The 16,996-nt window shown below is 44.1% G+C and overlaps 1 protein-coding gene across 3 annotated transcripts in view; it reads right to left on the bottom strand.

Moving 5' to 3' along the window:
• DRD3 (dopamine receptor D3) overlaps window positions 1-16,996 on the bottom strand; it is a 52,212-nt gene that overhangs the window by 8,949 nt on the left and 26,267 nt on the right. For all 3 annotated transcript variants that reach the window (XM_033200332.1, XM_033200341.1, XM_033200352.1), the window contains 2 exons: window positions 11,229-11,371; window positions 2,876-3,072 (listed from right to left, as the gene is read on the bottom strand). In XM_033200332.1, coding sequence (XP_033056223.1) covers window positions 2,876-3,072; window positions 11,229-11,371 — 340 coding nt within the window. The remainder of the gene's footprint in view (window positions 1-2,875; window positions 3,073-11,228; window positions 11,372-16,996) is intronic.

Below are 16,996 nucleotides of genomic sequence, written 5' to 3'. Positions count from 1 at the left end.
CATAGCTATTATCATTTAAAATGATTATCTCCAATTACTCTACCAGGCCTGTGTAAAAAGTCATTAACTATACCGAGATTGAACAAAGCTCAGACCTTAATTATTACAAATTTTTGAAGTTTTATTTCTAATGTGGAATTCAGAGAGAGGAATACTGTTCTTATATCTAACACCTCCAGATTCCATTCTGCACTCTGCTAGCTGGGCAAGGCAGGCCTGGCTTGAATTGCAAGAACAAGACTAATAGTGACCATGAAATTGTCTTCGTTTTTCCCACATTCATTAGTAAATATGGCACTTGGAATTTTCCTTTCTCTGCCTGGTTTTTGCTCTGCCCATGTGTGTTCCCTTGACGTCTGTTTCCTCTAATGCAGGTGGCCTTGGATGGCATTGTCACACTGTGTGCAAGAGTCATTGGCTCCAGTCACTTAGGTCAAGCCAAATAGTCATATGCTTTCTGAATTATCATCTAATGAATTCTATTCTGCAGCTTAAATTAGGAGGCATTTCAGATCTTGTCTTATAGATATGTGTGTGGGAATCAAGGCAAGATTTCAATCTGGGGTGAGAGTAGAATCAAGATAAGCCAGTATTGTGGCAAAAGATCTCTTATTCTTTCTCTATGATCAAAGACATGGCCCACTTACCATTTTTCCTGTGGCATCTGATGGAAATTGGGCCCTTACTAAAAACTGCCGAATGGGGTGCAGCTGCAGACAAGAAGACTAGGGGTGGGGGGTTGAAGGAGGAACAGTCAGTTGTGGGTCTAGCCATGTCATAGGTAGCCATGTGACATAATAATATTTTGAATGCAATACTTTCATATCCTCAGCCTTGGGTCTTGATCTTCTCTTTCATGGGGATTAATAGTCTTGTTTCACTCAAGCCTTGGGACTTCAGCTTAAGAGTCTGGCCTTCATTCATACTTTTGACATCATCAAAGACCTCAAGAGGTCATCAGACATAATCTAGGTCATCAGGCCGGGCGCTTACGCCTATAATCCTGGCACTTGGGGAGGTTGAGGTGGGCAGATCATTTGAGGCCAGGTGTTAGAGACCAGTCTAGCCAACATGGCAAAACCCTGTCTCTCCTAAAATACAAAAATTAGCCAGATGTGTTGGTGGGTACCTGTAATCCCAGCTACTCAGGAGACAGAGGCACGAGAATGTCTTGAACCCAGTAGGCACAGGCTGCAGTGAGCTGACATCATGCCACTGCACTCTAGTCAGGGTGACAGAGCGAGACTCTGTCTCAAAAAAAAAAAAAAAAAAGATTATCTAGGTCATCAAAGATTAATCTAGACACCCAAATTGGATCTGCCTTCAAGATCAAACTCAATTCTTACTCTGTCTATGGAGCCCTTTCCTGAGTGTATTAGTCTGTTTTCATGCTGCTAATAAAGACATATCTGAGACTGGGTAGTTTATAAAGAAAAAGAAGTTTAATGGATTCACAGTTCCATGTGGCTAGGGAGGCCTCACAATCATGGTGGAAGGTGAAAGGCATGTCTTACATGGCAGCAGACAAGAGAAAATTTGTGCAGGGAAACTCCTCCTCATAAAACCATCAGATCTCGTGAGACTTATTCACTATTATGAGAACAGTAGGGGAAAGACTCACCCCCATCATTCAATTACCTCCCACTGGGTCCCTCCCATGACACGTGAGAGTTGTGGGAGCTACAATTTGAGATGAGATTTGGGTGGGGACATAGCCAAACCATATACTAAGCATATTGGTTTTTCTCTTCTTTTTTTTTTTTTTTTTTTGTTGAGATGGAGTCTCGCTCTGTCGCCCAGGCTGGAGTGCAGTGGCCAGATCTCAGCTCACTGCAAGCTCCGCCTCCCGGGTTTACGCCATTCTCCTGCCTCAGCCTCCCGAGTAGCTGGGACTACAGCTACAATTTTTTGTATTTTTTTAGTAGAGACGGGGTTTCACTGTGTTAGCCAGGATGGTCTCGATCTCCTGACCTCGTGATCCGCCCGTCTCAGCCTCCCAAAGTGCTGGGATTACAGGCTTGAGCCACCGCGCCCGGCCGGTTTTTCTCTTCTATAGCCTCCAGAGCACTTCATAATTGAGTGCTTAATTGTCTTCACCTCACATTTGGCAAACATCCTATTCAGCTCTGGGCTCTTCATTCACTTTGAGTGGAGGGGTGCTTTATTTGCTTGTCTAGATTCTAAGCTCCATGAAGGCGGAGGCTGTTTAATGTTATCACTGTCCCTTCCCTAGTAGATTTCAAGTGATCGGTATATATCCATTCATGCTTCAAGTACATCGTGGGAAAGCTACTAAGTGCCAGGCAATGGGGTAAGGAGAAATTAAAGCCCTAGAAATTGGAAGATCATCGCAGAGGCAATGATATTTCTTTTCAGAGCCTAGAAAGAGCCAGTAAAATGCTTTATCAGCACCGTATCCCACCAGCTTGTCAGTTCCTTGACACAGATCCAGTAAGGAAAAAAGGTTTTGATGGACCCCAATGATCCTTGGGATGAGTGTTTTAGACAAAAAGTCAGTTCTGGGAACCCACCAGCAGTGCAAGGTACAACTGCTGCACTTAAACTTCAAAACCTGTGGGACATCTGAATTGCTGCCCATTTGGGGAAAATGAAAGACTTTGAAGGGAAGCAGAACAAACCCAGGAGCTATCCAATCACTTTGCCAGGTAAGGTAGGCTCTAGAGACATCTATCAATGTTTTCTTGAGATTGGATTTCCTACCTTCAAAGCACAGCCAATATTAGCAGATTCCAAAGTGGGTGTCAGATTTATGTCTCCAATGTAGCTAAACAGCAAAATCGTGCACTGCTGGACACAGGCTGGGAAGTCAGGAGATTGTGTGTTGTCTTCCCTCTACCCACTCCAGGGTGCTTACTTGTTGAGGGAAGCCAGGCCTGACACTGTTGCACTGACTATTCTGTCGAGTGAGGATCCTTTTCCGTCTCCTTTGTTTTAACACCACATAGATTCTGGCATAGACAAGGACGGTCACTCCAAAGGGCAAGTAGAAGGACACCACTGAAGAGTAGATGACAAAATCAGGGTTGGAGATGGAGCAGACAGTGGGGTCCCCTGTGGATGAGAAGGGGGAAGGTAAAGCAGTTAGCAAGTATCAGAACTCAGTAGGGAGGGTAAAACATGGCTCCATGTCACGCATGGTGCCCGCACCTTCTGCTGCACAGCAGGTGGGGAGGATGCAGTCTCAGATAAGTATACTGTCAGGTCAGTGAGGGTAGAAGGTCTAATTCATCTTTGAGTTTCTCATAGTTTACTTAAAAAGAAAATTTACCAACAATCATGTTCCAGACACTGGGGCTACAAAGATGAATGAGACACCATGTCTGCTCTCAAGGGAGCAAACAGTCTAGATAGATGATCCCTTTCATAGGATGTCACAAGTGTCACACAGAGACATGCAGCCTGGGAGGCTGGGGAGAGCATTACAGGGCAACAGGGCAGAGGCTCCCAGGAGGGATGCAGCCCCCAGAAAAGGGCCTGCTGGTGTGGAGGCATTCGAGAATTGTTGGAATGCAATGAAAGGAAGAAGCCTTATTTGCTGAGAATGCCAGTTCTCCAATTTTGAATCTGGGATGGAGGGCAGGTGGTAGCTGAATACAAGACAGAGATTTGATTTTTCAGGGAATCCCAGCACTTGTTAGAGATGGGATGGGGAAAAGGCAGGTAATGATATTGTGACATGGAGAATGTGCATTTAGAAGGGTCTTTGTCCCTGCTTTATGTCCTGAAATGTTCCTGCCGTTTCTCCTTGGGAGGTCCCTGTAGCTTTGCCTTCTTCATAGCAGATACTGAGATTCCTCCAAGGCCCAAGATGGGCCTGAAACGTGCCCCATCTTGAAAAAGAAAAGAAAAGCAAACTAATATCTGCCAGGCGATGAGCCAAGAGCTTTGTACACCTTATCGTACCTAATAATTATGGCAATATTATATGAGGCAGGTGCCATTACCGTCTCTCTTCTCAGATGAGCAGACTAAAACTCAGAGAGGTTCAGTAAGTAGCCCGAGGTTGCACTTGAAAAATATGTTCCTGCAGCCAGTTTTATGCCCAAGCCAATGTTCTTTCTGTAGTTTCAACTCCCCATCCCCCTTTACTATTGTGACATGGAACATCTGTGCTTCATCCAGCACTGTCAGCAACAACTGTTGGTACACCCAGCCAGTCTTCATAATGGGTTGGGGATTCTCCAACCCCAAAGTTGGCCTTGGAAGATGAAGCCTTAGGTGTGGGCTGGTGGGGAGAGGGCAGTGGCCATGTAGGCTTCTTATTCTGCTTCTTGGTTTTCTGAGGTAGGTAGAAGTCAGAGAACCCTAAGTGTGAGATTCAGGCCTGCTATTTATTAACTGTGTGATGTTGGACACGTTTTATTTATTTATTTATTTATTTAGATGGAATTTCGCTCTTGTTGCCCAGGCTGGAATGCAGTGGCTTGATCTCAGCTCACTGCAACCTCCACCTCCCAGGTTCAAGCAATTCTCCTGCCTCAGCCTCCTGAGTAGCTGGGATTACAGGCATGGCCACCATGCCCAGCTAATTTTTTTGTATTTTTAGAAGAGACGGGGTTTTCCCATGTTGGTCAGGCTAGTCTCAAATTCCCGACCTCAGGTGATCCACCCGCCTTGGCCTCCCAAAGTGCTGGGATTACAGGCGTGAGCCACTGCGCCCAGCCGACACGTTTCTTAAATATGCAAAGCTACAGTTTTATTACCCGTAAAAAAAAAAAAAGGATAAAAATATTGTATAGTAGTTGTGAGAATTAATGAGAATAAACGATAGCTATTATTTATATTTATTTATTATTTATTATTTCTCTCCCTGAGCTTTTTGAAGTGAAAGGGAAGGTATCATCTGGAATGGAAATTTGGAGACAGACTTACAGGGAACAATGTTCGTGGGAGAAGGAAGTGAATAAAAGCTAAGAACTAAAACGAAAACAGTGTGCTCAGTGATGCATTTTAATGACAACTTTGTCACTAGAATCTTTACAAGCTACTCCTAAATTCTCTGGTTCTCTGAAGAGGAGGTAAAATTCAGGTGAATTTCATGTTGTTTCACCAACGCCTGTGTCATCATCCTTTAGAAAATGGCTCACAGGGACCAGGCACGGTGGCTCATGCCTGTAATCCCAGGGCACTTTGAGAGGCCGAGGAAGGTGGATCACAAGGTCAGGAGTTCAAGACCAGCCTGACCAACATGGTGAAACCTCGTCTCTACTAAAAATACAAAAATTAGCTGGGCGTGGTAGTGCACGCCTGTAATCCCAGCTACTCAGGAGGCTGAGGCAGGAGAATCGCTTCAACCCGGGAGGTGGAAGTTGCAGTGAGCCGAGATTACGCCACTGCACTCCAGCCTGGATGATGGAATGAGACTCTGTCTCAGAAAAGAAAAGAAAAAAAAAGAAAAAAAAAAAAGAAAATGGCTCATAGGCTCTGCGTAGTTCACCAAATTGGCATCTCCTGGTATTCAGGGGTGATGGAGTTGGCAAGAGGGATGGGGTGGCAGCGCATGGTCTTTCAGAATCTCTAGGGAGCCATGTTGGTGGTGATCCATCCCTTCTCTGAAGTCAGCTTTTCTGTTGTCAGCATCTGACAATAGACTATTCTACTATTCTTTTAACATTTTGTGCAACTAAGCTCCCCCTCCCCCAACCTAGCTCCAGTGCTCTGAAAACTAGGTGAGATGTTCTATTGATGAATTCAAATAAATGACACTCCTTCATTTCCTTCTTTTAAAGGTGGTTTTAAATCCTGCCTATCATGAGGAGGCATTTCACATGTCTCACATGTGAGAAGAGGCCAGCAGGGTGGCACTGCCCATCTTGTTGCCATCTTTGGTGTCCCGGATATTCCCTGTTGGTCCCTCCACCTAACTTTCTACCTTTTCCTACCCACTCTGGGTTCTGGGAGGCTGACCTCTAAATTTTATGTATGAGCTATCTCTTTTAAAACATCAGGGTCAGAAGGGGGTATGATATGCTTCTATTTGTGTAAAAATGAATACACATACACATAAATAAACACATATGTGTATGGACATGCACACTGTTGCAAGCATTATCTTGCATGAATATTGTTTGTTTCTAGGGAGGGAGATGGCAGAATTTAGTAATCTGGGGTGGAAGGGAGACCTACATATAAGTATATATGTATCCCATGACACCTTATGAATGTTTTATGTGCAAACATTTATTTCTCCATTAAAAATATTGAAAGAGAGAGTTGAGAGGGCAGATAAGTATTTCAGGGTCCCTAGTCAACGAAGGCTCTCCCATATAATCACAGAACCTGCATTACCATCCCTTCCTTCCTCCCCTATCTAAGAAAACTGCTTCCTTTCCTTAGATCAAGCATTGCAGCCTCTTCCAGAATGTCCCCACTGCAGGCAGAGTGACACTGGAGGTGGGTGGCCAATGAGTAGGGCCTGCCCCAGCCCCAGCAGGCCTGGCCCTGGGTGTGTGTGTGTCCTGTTGGCAGGGCACAGTGATGCGCCACACAGCAGCAGTTCTGAAATCTTCTCTGCTGTGTGCCAAAGAGGTGAGGAAGGCAGTAAGGCCCCCCAGAAGCTGGCTTCCCCAGGAGATGAGGTGCTTTGCTTTGATGATTTAATGGCAAGAGTGTTGTTTTGTTAGCACAATAGTTATTGAGCAAATGCATAAACAGTAAATAAATGAGCAAAATGTACAGATGAGCATTTTATGTAAACGTATGAGCAGTCACTGACCAGAGGATAATGGAGAAGGCCTGTCCCGGGAGAGGGGAAGTTACTGCTCCTCTGAGATTAGAAATGCTTATCCCAACTAATCTCAACATTTCAGGAAGAAAGGATAATGATGAAGAGTCATCTATTTACTCATTCAGCGAATTTTATGGAGCACCTACTATGTTTAAAGCACTGTGCTGGGTGAAAAAGACAAAGGCGTCTATGAGGCTTTTGCGGGCTGTCTTGGGAAACTGAGCCCCACCATAATGCGAACAGCTTGGCTCAGAGCAGGTTTACTTGAAAGATTCATGAACTTCAAACTAATTGACAGATTTGACCCCAACTTGATTCCAAAGACATGTGGTGCCAATGAATCTGAGTTTAGGATGAGCCTATTATTCTTTTAACTTTGTGCTTCTACTATTCTTTTAACTTTTTGTGCAACTAAGCTCCCCCCTCCCCCAACCTAGCTCCTGTGCTCTGAAAACTAGGTGAGATGTTCTACTGATGAAATCAAATAAATGGCACCCCTCCATTTCCTTCTTTCAAAGGAAAATCAAGCCAGCTGATACAGTTTTCTTAACTTTAAGTTTCTCCTCCCTTAAAGGGTTCTTAAACCCTTATCACCAGCTTATTCACTCTTTGCTTATTTATTCTAGATTTTTAAAAATAACACAATAGCTTTCTGATTTAGCAGGAATTTAAATACTAGTTATTTTTCTTATCTATGCAGTGAAAGGGTTGGGCTGCTCATTCAGGGATCTTCAGAGTTTCCTTTAGCACCAGCACACCATGCTCTGCTGTATCAGGGTCTGTTGATGATGTGAAAATTGCCTAGACTGCTGGGCCTCTGCTGGGAGTTAAGGCAACCCTGGTCAGCCAGGCCCCCGCCTCGGAACTCTCTCACCCAAAACCCTGCCTCATGTTGACCTTTTATCTGAGAACAGGAGCAACTCCAAGTTGGAAGAGACTGAAGTTCAACTTTTCTGTATCTTATGTTCTCTAATAATTCACAATTGCATGTGGCAGCCCTTGGCATTAAAAAGAAGAGCTCTGCCAGAAAGTTCTTTTTTTGTGTTGCACTTATTAGTGAAAGTCCAGCTGCTTCCAATATCAGGTGTTATTGGCAGGATCCTGCCCTCTCCCCGTCTATTTTTCACAGAAGGAGTAGAAAAAAATGACTGAGAAGAGTCCTTTATATTGGGCTTTCAAATGAACTTGGGAACTTCCTTATAAATGAGAAAATTGCTGCAGGAACCCACATCTATCAAGATAATGAAGCTGTACAGTGAAGGTCAGCTTGAGGCAGAGGAGGACAGCTGGGCCTGAGCTTCGCTTACTAAGTCCCCTAACTGTGTTCTAGGAAGGGGCGACTGATCTCTAAAACCATCAGCAGAACTCTTACGGCTGCAGATGTATAGTTACATTTTGATGTATAAACTTTTCCAATAAATAATAGCAACCATAACAGTAGCTAATATTTACTGAGCTCCTACAATGGAACCTGACACTTTGACACAGTATATGAATAAATGGAGGGCTTGCTAGAGTGCTATTAATACACTTAAAAGTAAAAGAGAGAGATTGTGAGAGATGAGGGAGAAGTGAGAGCGCACATGCTGTCACAGGCCTTTTCTGCCTTCTCAATTCTGTATTCGAAAATCCTTTCGGAAAAAATTTTCCTGAATTTTGTTTCTGGAACAATAATGATCTCACAGGTGGCAACAACACTGCAATTCATCATTCTTCTTCACTCTGGATGTCGACGTTAACCGAGAACTTGGTCTAATGTTAGAATTTGGGACTGTTTCAACTGTTTCCAGTGTGATGTGTTTGTGAGTGAATAAGACCGCCTCCACCAAGAATGAGTCAGGGGAACCACAGTCAGCCCAGTAGACGTTGGCAGGGATTTGCTGTTGGCTAGCGGGTAAGCAGTGCCTTGGTCTAGCAGTGGTGAGTTTCCCACACTAGAAATTCCAACTAACAATGTATTTTCATATAGAAATAAGGTTACAGAAGGTGACTTAGTTATCAGACTAACCCATAAAGCACATTTAGCATTCACCAAAAATTATATTTTAGTGCCACAGAGTCAGCCTCTATAGCTGTGTTAAGAGATGTTGCTTTGTACTGGGCAATGTATGCATGTACACACGTGTTTGTGTGTATAAAGTGTCATTTAGTTGACATAACAAAGTAATGAATGGTAAACAGTAATGCAAAGATAACAACACCGTAATTTGAGAATAGCCTGGGTTAAACAGGCAAATATTTGTTGATAAGTTGGCTAGTTACCCTTTACTGTGGCAGAGAAACAAGCCAGCCTTGAGTAGGTGGTACGTGCTTGGCATATTTACATATGTTATCCCAATTTAATCCTCATTTAATTGCAAAAATCTCTATGAAGAAGGTAGAGTGGAGTTATATGTAGGCTTAGATTCTAAAGTCAACAAATAAAGTGAAAATTACACAGACTCCAAATTTGCTTTGAAAATCTGAATCACATATAAAGATATACATGGTTTTATTATAACCATGAAGAGTAATAAGTTGTATGATACATATAGTAATATATCATATAGTGTAGAGTTCCTATGGAACATATAATTTTAGAGATAAAATTGCTGGGCTTATTTGTAGGGGATCATATATATAAAAATAAATATTAAAAATCTCTTAACTAAATATGTAGATCAAGTTCACATATTTTAATTTGCTCAAGTGTGTGCTCCACTGTAATTTTATCCCACGTTTACCAATGAGGAACTCAGAGAAGTTAAGTAACTTGTTTAAGAAGAGACAGCTAGTAAGTCTGGACTTTGACTGGAGTTTGGACTTAGATTTTACTTGCTCCAGAGCCTATACCTATCTTCCAAAATATATTTTGACTTCTAAATCATTGTCCAGCAAATGACACTTGGAAGATTACTTAAAGTTAGAATTTGCCCGTATTTATATGTAATATGTTACATATAATATCTGCATATACACAAGCACATGGCTTATGTCGCTAGTACATATATACTAGAAATTTACAAACCTGGAATATAGGCATTGAATGAATCAATTCAAATGGACAAAATGAGAAATCCAGATGACCACTGGAACACTTATCAAGCAGTTTTCCCTCAGCACTCAGTGTATATTGTCAATACCCATCATGATATTGTGTGTGTTAATACCTTTCATTTGACACATTAAACTACTGAGGCTGGCCGAGTGCAGTGGTTCATGCTTGTAATCTCAGCACTTTGGGAGGCCGAGGCGGGCTGATCACTTGAGGTCAGGAGTTCGAGACCAGCCTGGCCAACACGGTAAAACCCCTTTTCTATTAAAAATACAAAAATTAGTAGGGCATGGTGGTGGGTTCCTGTAATCTCAGCTGCTTGGGAGGCTGAGACAGGAGAATTGCTTGAACCCAGCAGGTGGATGTTGCAATGAGCCGAGATCGTGCCATTGCACTCCAGCCTGGACAACAGAATGAGACATGGTCTCAAAAAAAAAAAAAAAAAAAAGAAAAAAATTTACTGAGGCTAAAAGATGGACATGGTACAAACACAGAAGGCACTGATTCATTTGAGGTATTGGTGTCATGCTGAAAATCCTGAGCATTTCAGATATATACATTGTCCATCCATCCATCCATCCATCCATCCGTCCGTCCGTCCAGTAGATGTACCATGTGCCAAGCAACTTACCCAGAATTTTTTTTTTTTTTGAGATGGAGGCTTGCTGTCCCCCAGGCTGGACTGCAGTGGCGCAATCTCGGCTCACTGCAAGCTCTGCCTGCCGGGTTCACACCATTCTCCTGCCTCAGCCTCCTGAGTAGCTGGGACTACAGGTGCTCGCCACTATGCCTGGCTAATTTTTTGTATTTTTAGTAGAGACAGGGTTTTACTGTGTTAGCCAGGATGGTCTTGATCTCCTGACCTTGTGATCCACGCGCCTTGGCCTCCCAAAATGCTGGGATTACAGGTGTGAGCCACCGTGCCCGGCCCAGAATTTTTGTATTAAAAATAGGAAATACACTCTCCAGCAATTTGGGAATCTATACTGGTTAGTTCTGAAGAATTGGAAATTATTGAGTAAAAAGTTAGAAGTATATATCCTGCTATAAGACTTTTATAATGTGTTATTTGCATTGTAGGTCTGTTATGAATTGTTATCTTTTTATTAGCAAACCTTGCCTGAATTATTAATATATATCTTGGTTTTTTTAACTGGTACATTTCTGCAAATGAATACAATGACATTTCTTTCAAAATAAAGATGAGCCAGACTTTTCATTAATTGGGGCAGAACCTTACCCCCGTGCCAATAATTGATGAGGTTTTGCTTTATATTTTATTCATAACCCACAAAGGCCAAAGCTTTGCATTCTGTGGCATTCTCATTCAATTGCAAAGTACACTGACCGGGGGTCAGAAATTTCAGGGCTGAGCACAACTCACAGCCAGTCATTCAGGTGTGCTGTGAGTCACATGGATGCTAGAAGTGAAGCCATCATTGTTACCTGTGGTATTAGAGCCAAACAGAAGAGGGCAGGACACAGCCAAGGCCAGTACCCAGACGGCCGTGATCATGAGGGTCACGCGCCGACAGGAGCTCTGTCCTGTGCCATGCTGGTAGTGAACGGGCATGACCACTGCGGTGTACCTGAAAAAGCAAGGGAGAGGGGATAGGCATGGTGAGATGGAATGGGATACTTTTCTTTCTTTGTTGTTGTTGTTTTTGGAGACAGGGTCTCACTCTGTCACCCAGGCTGAAGTGTAGTGGCATGATCACTGTTCACTGCAGTTCAACTCCTGGGATCAGATCCTCCTACCTCAGCTTCCCAAGTATCTAGGATTATACGCCTATGCCACCATGCCTGCCTAATTATTTTATTTTTTTGTAGAGATGGGGTCTTACTTTGTTGCCCAGGCTGGTCTCAAAATGTTGGGCTCAAGCAACTCTCTGGCCTCAGCCTCCCAGAGTGTTGGGATTACAGGTGTGAGCCACCAAGTCCAGTGAGAGCATCTTTTCAAAAGACCAGATGAAAGAAGTTAGTAGAGAAATAATCAGGTTGATACATATGGCATGAGAAATATAATTTAGAGGAAGAGAGAAAAGCAGAAAGATCAAAAATAGCAGAAGGGTTGAGATAAGATAAATGAAGAACTTATTGAGGGAGATGAACAGAAAAAGGGAAGAATAAAAAAGTTAACACAGCACCACTGGGTTGCTGGAGAGCTTCTTTACCGGTTCTGCCTGATCACCCAGCATAACTGGCCTTACCGTCACACACTCTTCACTCTGAATGCTCTGGGTGCTGGTCTGTGTGCCTTTACCATCTCCTGCAGGTTTTCAGACAATGAAAGAACATACCTAAAGAGGATGTTTACCCCCTGCTTGTATCCTAATATAAATTTTAGCCTTCATTGTGACAGCTCCTCTAAGTAGTAGATGTTTTAAAAATGGAAATGAGAAATGTCCAGTGGAGGCTTATTTTAAAATCCCGTTTTCATTCTTTTACATAACCAAAGTCCAGTTCCTTACTATTGGACATTGTTGTGTTTTTTTATGTGTGACAATTCTTCACCAGCGTTTCCAGCTGCCCGTAGGACTTAGCTGGACAACTGTTCCACAGTCATCTCAAACTCAAGATGTCTAAAACAGATCTCCCCAACTCCCCAAGCCTCTCAATCTGGTTTCACTTTCTGCCTTTCTTCAAGACACCCAGACCTAGTACTCAGACCTTTTGACTCTCCCTGGACCCTTTCATAGAATTTGCTTGCTCATTTATTTATTTATTTAGAGATGGAATCTCATTCTGTCACCCAGGCTGAAGTGCAGTGGCGCGATCTCAGCTCACTGCAACCTCTGGCTCCCAGATTCAAGCAATTCTCCTGCCTCAGCCTCCCGAGTAGCTGGGACTACAGGCGCGTGCCATCATGCCTGGCTAATATTTTGTATTTTAGCAGAGATGGGGTTTCACCATGTTGTCCAGGCTGGTTTCGAACTCCTGAGCTCAGGCAATCTACCCGCCTCTGCCTCCCAAAGTGCTAGGATTATAGGCGTGAGACCCCATGCTCAGCCTTGGTCACTTATTTATTTAAACTTTATTCAATATTTTTTGAGTCCCAACTATATGCCAGGCCCCATTCCAGATATTCGGAGGTTTGCAAAAGGCACATTGTCCCTGTTCTCTTTGAGCTTAGTGTTAAGTGGAGTGAATGAACAATAAAAAAGGAAACAAATATGTTAATGTAAAATGAAGAGTACCATGAAAGAAATACGCTGGGTGATGTGTTAGAGAACCAGGGAGGAGATAAAACTAACACAGAGTGGGCAGGGAAGTGAGTGGTACAAGAGGGAGCCAGCCATGAGGTCAGACGGGGAAGGAACATTCCAGGTCCTGTAAATTTATCCATTGAGATATCTTCCCCATTTATTTATCCACCTATCCCTTTCCTGCTACCTGATTTCTATGATGGCTACAGCCTCCTCGTTGGTCTTCTGCTGCCAGGTTCCAAAAATAAATTTCATCACGTCTCCCTATCTCCCAGCTGAAAATTATCTGAGATAGGCAGTACTCTAGGATGGCCCAAGATTTCTGCCTTGTATAGTCCCCTCCGTTGAGTGTAGGCTGAACCTGTGATTATAATGTAATATCACTCCTGTGATTAGATTACTGATCCGTTGAGGTTGAGATAATCAAAAGGGAGATGATCTTGAGTGGGCCTGACCTAATTAGGTGAGCCCTTAAAGAGGACTGAGAAATTATCCTCTTGGCCTTGAAGGAGCAAACTGCTATGTTTTAGAGAGGGTCATTTTTTAAGGAGATGGCAAAAGGTTTACAGGAGCTGAGAGCAGCACTGGTTCACAGCCAGCTAGAAAGTAGGGACCTCGGTCCTGCAACTGCAAGGAACTGAATACTCCTAACAACCTGAATGAGTGTGGATGAGGACCTCAGGCTCCAGATGAGAACACAACCCAGTCTACACCTTGAGTTCAGCCCTGCGAGATCCTAAGAAGAGAATCTACCTACATTGTGTACAGAGTTCTGACTTACAGACTCTGCAAGATAAAAATAGGTACAGTTCAAGCCTCTAAATATGTGATAATTTGTTCCACAGCAATAGAAAATGAATACACTGTTGATGGCTCCTCTTTCACCCATAAACCAAGCTCAGCCTTCTCCAACATGACCTCAGCTTACGTTGCCAATCTGACCTCCCACTGATCCCTGACACTCACTCACAGCTCCAGCCCAACTGGCCTCGTGATGAGTACTCTTCAATAGTCAGAGACTGGTGTCTTTGTTCAATTAATCATTCCTTCTCCCTCCCTGGCCAACTCAATCTTGCCGTCCATTAATCTCAGATGAACTCTCCAGCAACCTTCCCAGTTCTTTCCATCATACACAGAGACTTCTAACTAACTATGAACTCTTAGCACTTCTATGCAAATCAATTATAAGGCCCTCCTGCATACAGCTGTCTTGCCTCATGACTGAATTTGCCTTGTGGCTGAAGAGAGAGAGCTCCATATAATTTAAGTTACTTCAGGATCAAATCTTGTTACAACCTTGATATTCTCCATAGGTCCTTGTATAAAGAAAGTAATAAGAAACTGTTAACTGACTGCCTCATGGGTCATGAAGGCCTCCTTTCCTGTAAGAGGGGAAGGCTTCCTTCCCTTCTAATCCTGGCCAGGCTCAGGGATCTAAGGTATAAGCTGGATCTACCTATGGCTTAACATTTTTTGTCTTGTCAGTTTCCAGGGAATCTGGAATCTCCTTAACCCTTGTTGTGCACCTCAAGGCCTGGGATTAAGGAAAGAAGGACAGATGCTGGGCTAGAAGGGATTGGGCAAGGCCTCCTGATGCTCCTCCTGTGTGTTTCCCCTGCTCCTATGCACCAGCACTGCCCGAATCTGCCTCTTGTGCAACTTGTTGTAGAGTGATAAGATTTGTATTCCCAAAAGGGCAGATTACAGTCAGCTGTGAGTTGAGATGAAGGTAAACTGTGCAGGACTTGGCCTTGACACCATGATGTATGACAAAGGTGGCTTCTTTCTCAAAAGGGAAAAATTTGATAAGGTCAGACTAAGATCCTGCTACCCGCTCCTTGGGAGGCTACAACAACCTAGTTCCCTTCATCTGATGCAAGTCCTCTCTTGAATCCTCTCCTTAGTTTACACAAGAGCAGGTCAAGTAGCAGTTTCTCTAGGCCTCTGACTCCCCTCAGGCTTTAGACTCTGCTGGGCTTCCAGTCCAATATGTCTACAAGGGCCTCGCTGTTAGCGGTAACTATGAGGAACCTTGGAGGAGGGGCTGAGCCTTGAGTCCTGCGGCTGCCATGACTGAACAGCAAGGGGAAGGAATGCTGTAACTCGCTTTCTCCAGGCCTTCCACTTGCATAATGTCCTTTGATGTAAAAGAGCCTGACCCTTCTGTGTATTCAGTGGTGTGCTGGTAAATGGCTAACAATAGGCTCTGTAGTTTACAAAAAGCCCTAATTTGTAATATTTGCCAATTTCTGTGGCGTAAATACTCCCACTATGGCCGATTTTAAGCTACCACCAAAGCTTTAATAACTGACTCAAAAGGTTTCTAAAATTTTGCCAATCAGCTCTTGCTAGCCATGATAAGCTGGCTTCAGCAGACCACTGAGAGTCATATACTTTCCTAAATATGCTATAACGTTCAGCAGCTCCCTGGAGGCTCCATTAATGAAGTGAGCCAGCAAGTGTAGGAAACCTTGGCTCTATCCCATAAAGGAGGAAGCAGAGACGCAAGGATGTCAATTATGAACCCAAGGTTCTGCAGCAAATTGTGGCAGAGCCAAGTCCCCACCTCTGAGGTGTGTTTCTCCTGAGTGCCCTCCTCCCTCTCAAGGGCATTGACAGCTCTCTGAGTTCTTGTGGGGGACAGGGGCTTCCTCAGCGAAGTCAGCATGGCAAGGGCGGTTAGTGCTTGCAGAGCAGTGCGTGCGCCCACAGCTGAGTTTCCTCAATTAGCTTGATTCTGTTAATTGCCTGGGGATCCTGTTAAAATGCAGAATACCGGCTAGGCGCGGTGGCTCAGGCCTGTAATCCCAGCACGTTTGGAGGCCGAGACGGGCGGATCACGAGGTCTAGGAGATCGAGACCATCCTGGCTAACACGGTGAAACCCCGTCTCTACTAAAAAAATACAAAAAACTAGCTGGGCGTGGTGGTGGGCGCCTGTAGTCCCAGCTACTCGGGAGGCTGAGGCAGGAGAATGGCGTGAACCCGGGAGGCAGAGCTTGCAGTAAGCCGAGACTGCACCACTGCACTCCAGCCTGGGCGACAGAGCGAGACTCCATCTCAAACAACAACAACAACAACGACACCAGAATATCAGGCTTAGTTTCTGGAGATTTTGGTTTAGTACTTCTGAGGTAGAACCAAGAAATGTGCATTTTTGTTTCTTCTTTTTTAAAAATTATTTTATTTTTCGATAAGTTATTGGGGCACAGGTAGTATTTGGTTATGCGAGTAAGTTCTTTATGGTGATTCGTGAGATCCTGGTGCATCCATCACCCAAGCAGTATACACTGTACCGTATTTGGAATCTTTTATCCCTCGCCACGCTCCCCTCCATCTGATGCAAGTCCTCTCTTGAATCTCCTCCTTGGGGATTCTCCCCCAAGTCCCCAAAGTCCATTGTATATTCTTATGCCTTTGCATCCTCATAGCTTAGCTCCCACATATCAGTGAGCACAGAAATGTGTATTTTTAGCAAGCAAGTGCATCTTATGATTAGACAGGTTTTGAGAAAGTCTGCGTTACGGAAAATTTCTGTGACAAAGATTTTTGTTCACTTGGAAAAGAAATAAGAGACAAGACTACAATTTAACACTGTTACATTAATTTTTTTCTTGCTCTTTTTAAAACATGATTAAACCATTAGAATAAATGAGGTCCCTGCTTGTCATAAGCCGACTGCGACAGCGAGGCTGTACCGGAATTGGCCATCGGAGGGCACTATAATGCAGCAAGAACTCTTGCCAGCACGGCTGGGGTGAGAAGTTCACTGCTCACCTGGGGGCTCTCCAGGCTCTGTGGGGAGGCAGAGAGGGAAAGCCCGGCGCACTGGTTCCTGGAGCCCTGCAGGGACCCTGCATTCCCACCCAGGCCGACCGCTTAGCCTCTGACTTCCTCTGGGAGCGATTGCACGTGACCGACTGCGGGCGAGGGCCGCGCCAAAGCACCCGGAGGGCTGGGCTGGGCTTGGCCGGGAGAGAGAGGCTTGGCCCAGGGCCGCCTCTGAACA

The sequence above is a fragment of the Trachypithecus francoisi genome, unplaced genomic scaffold, assembly GCF_009764315.1.
Source record: "Trachypithecus francoisi isolate TF-2019V2 unplaced genomic scaffold, Tfra_2.0 Lachesis_group0, whole genome shotgun sequence".
NCBI classification, from domain to species: Eukaryota; Metazoa; Chordata; class Mammalia; order Primates; family Cercopithecidae; genus Trachypithecus; species Trachypithecus francoisi.
Note: the sequence above shows the minus strand (reverse complement) of the source record. Positions and strands in the feature narration are given on the sequence as shown.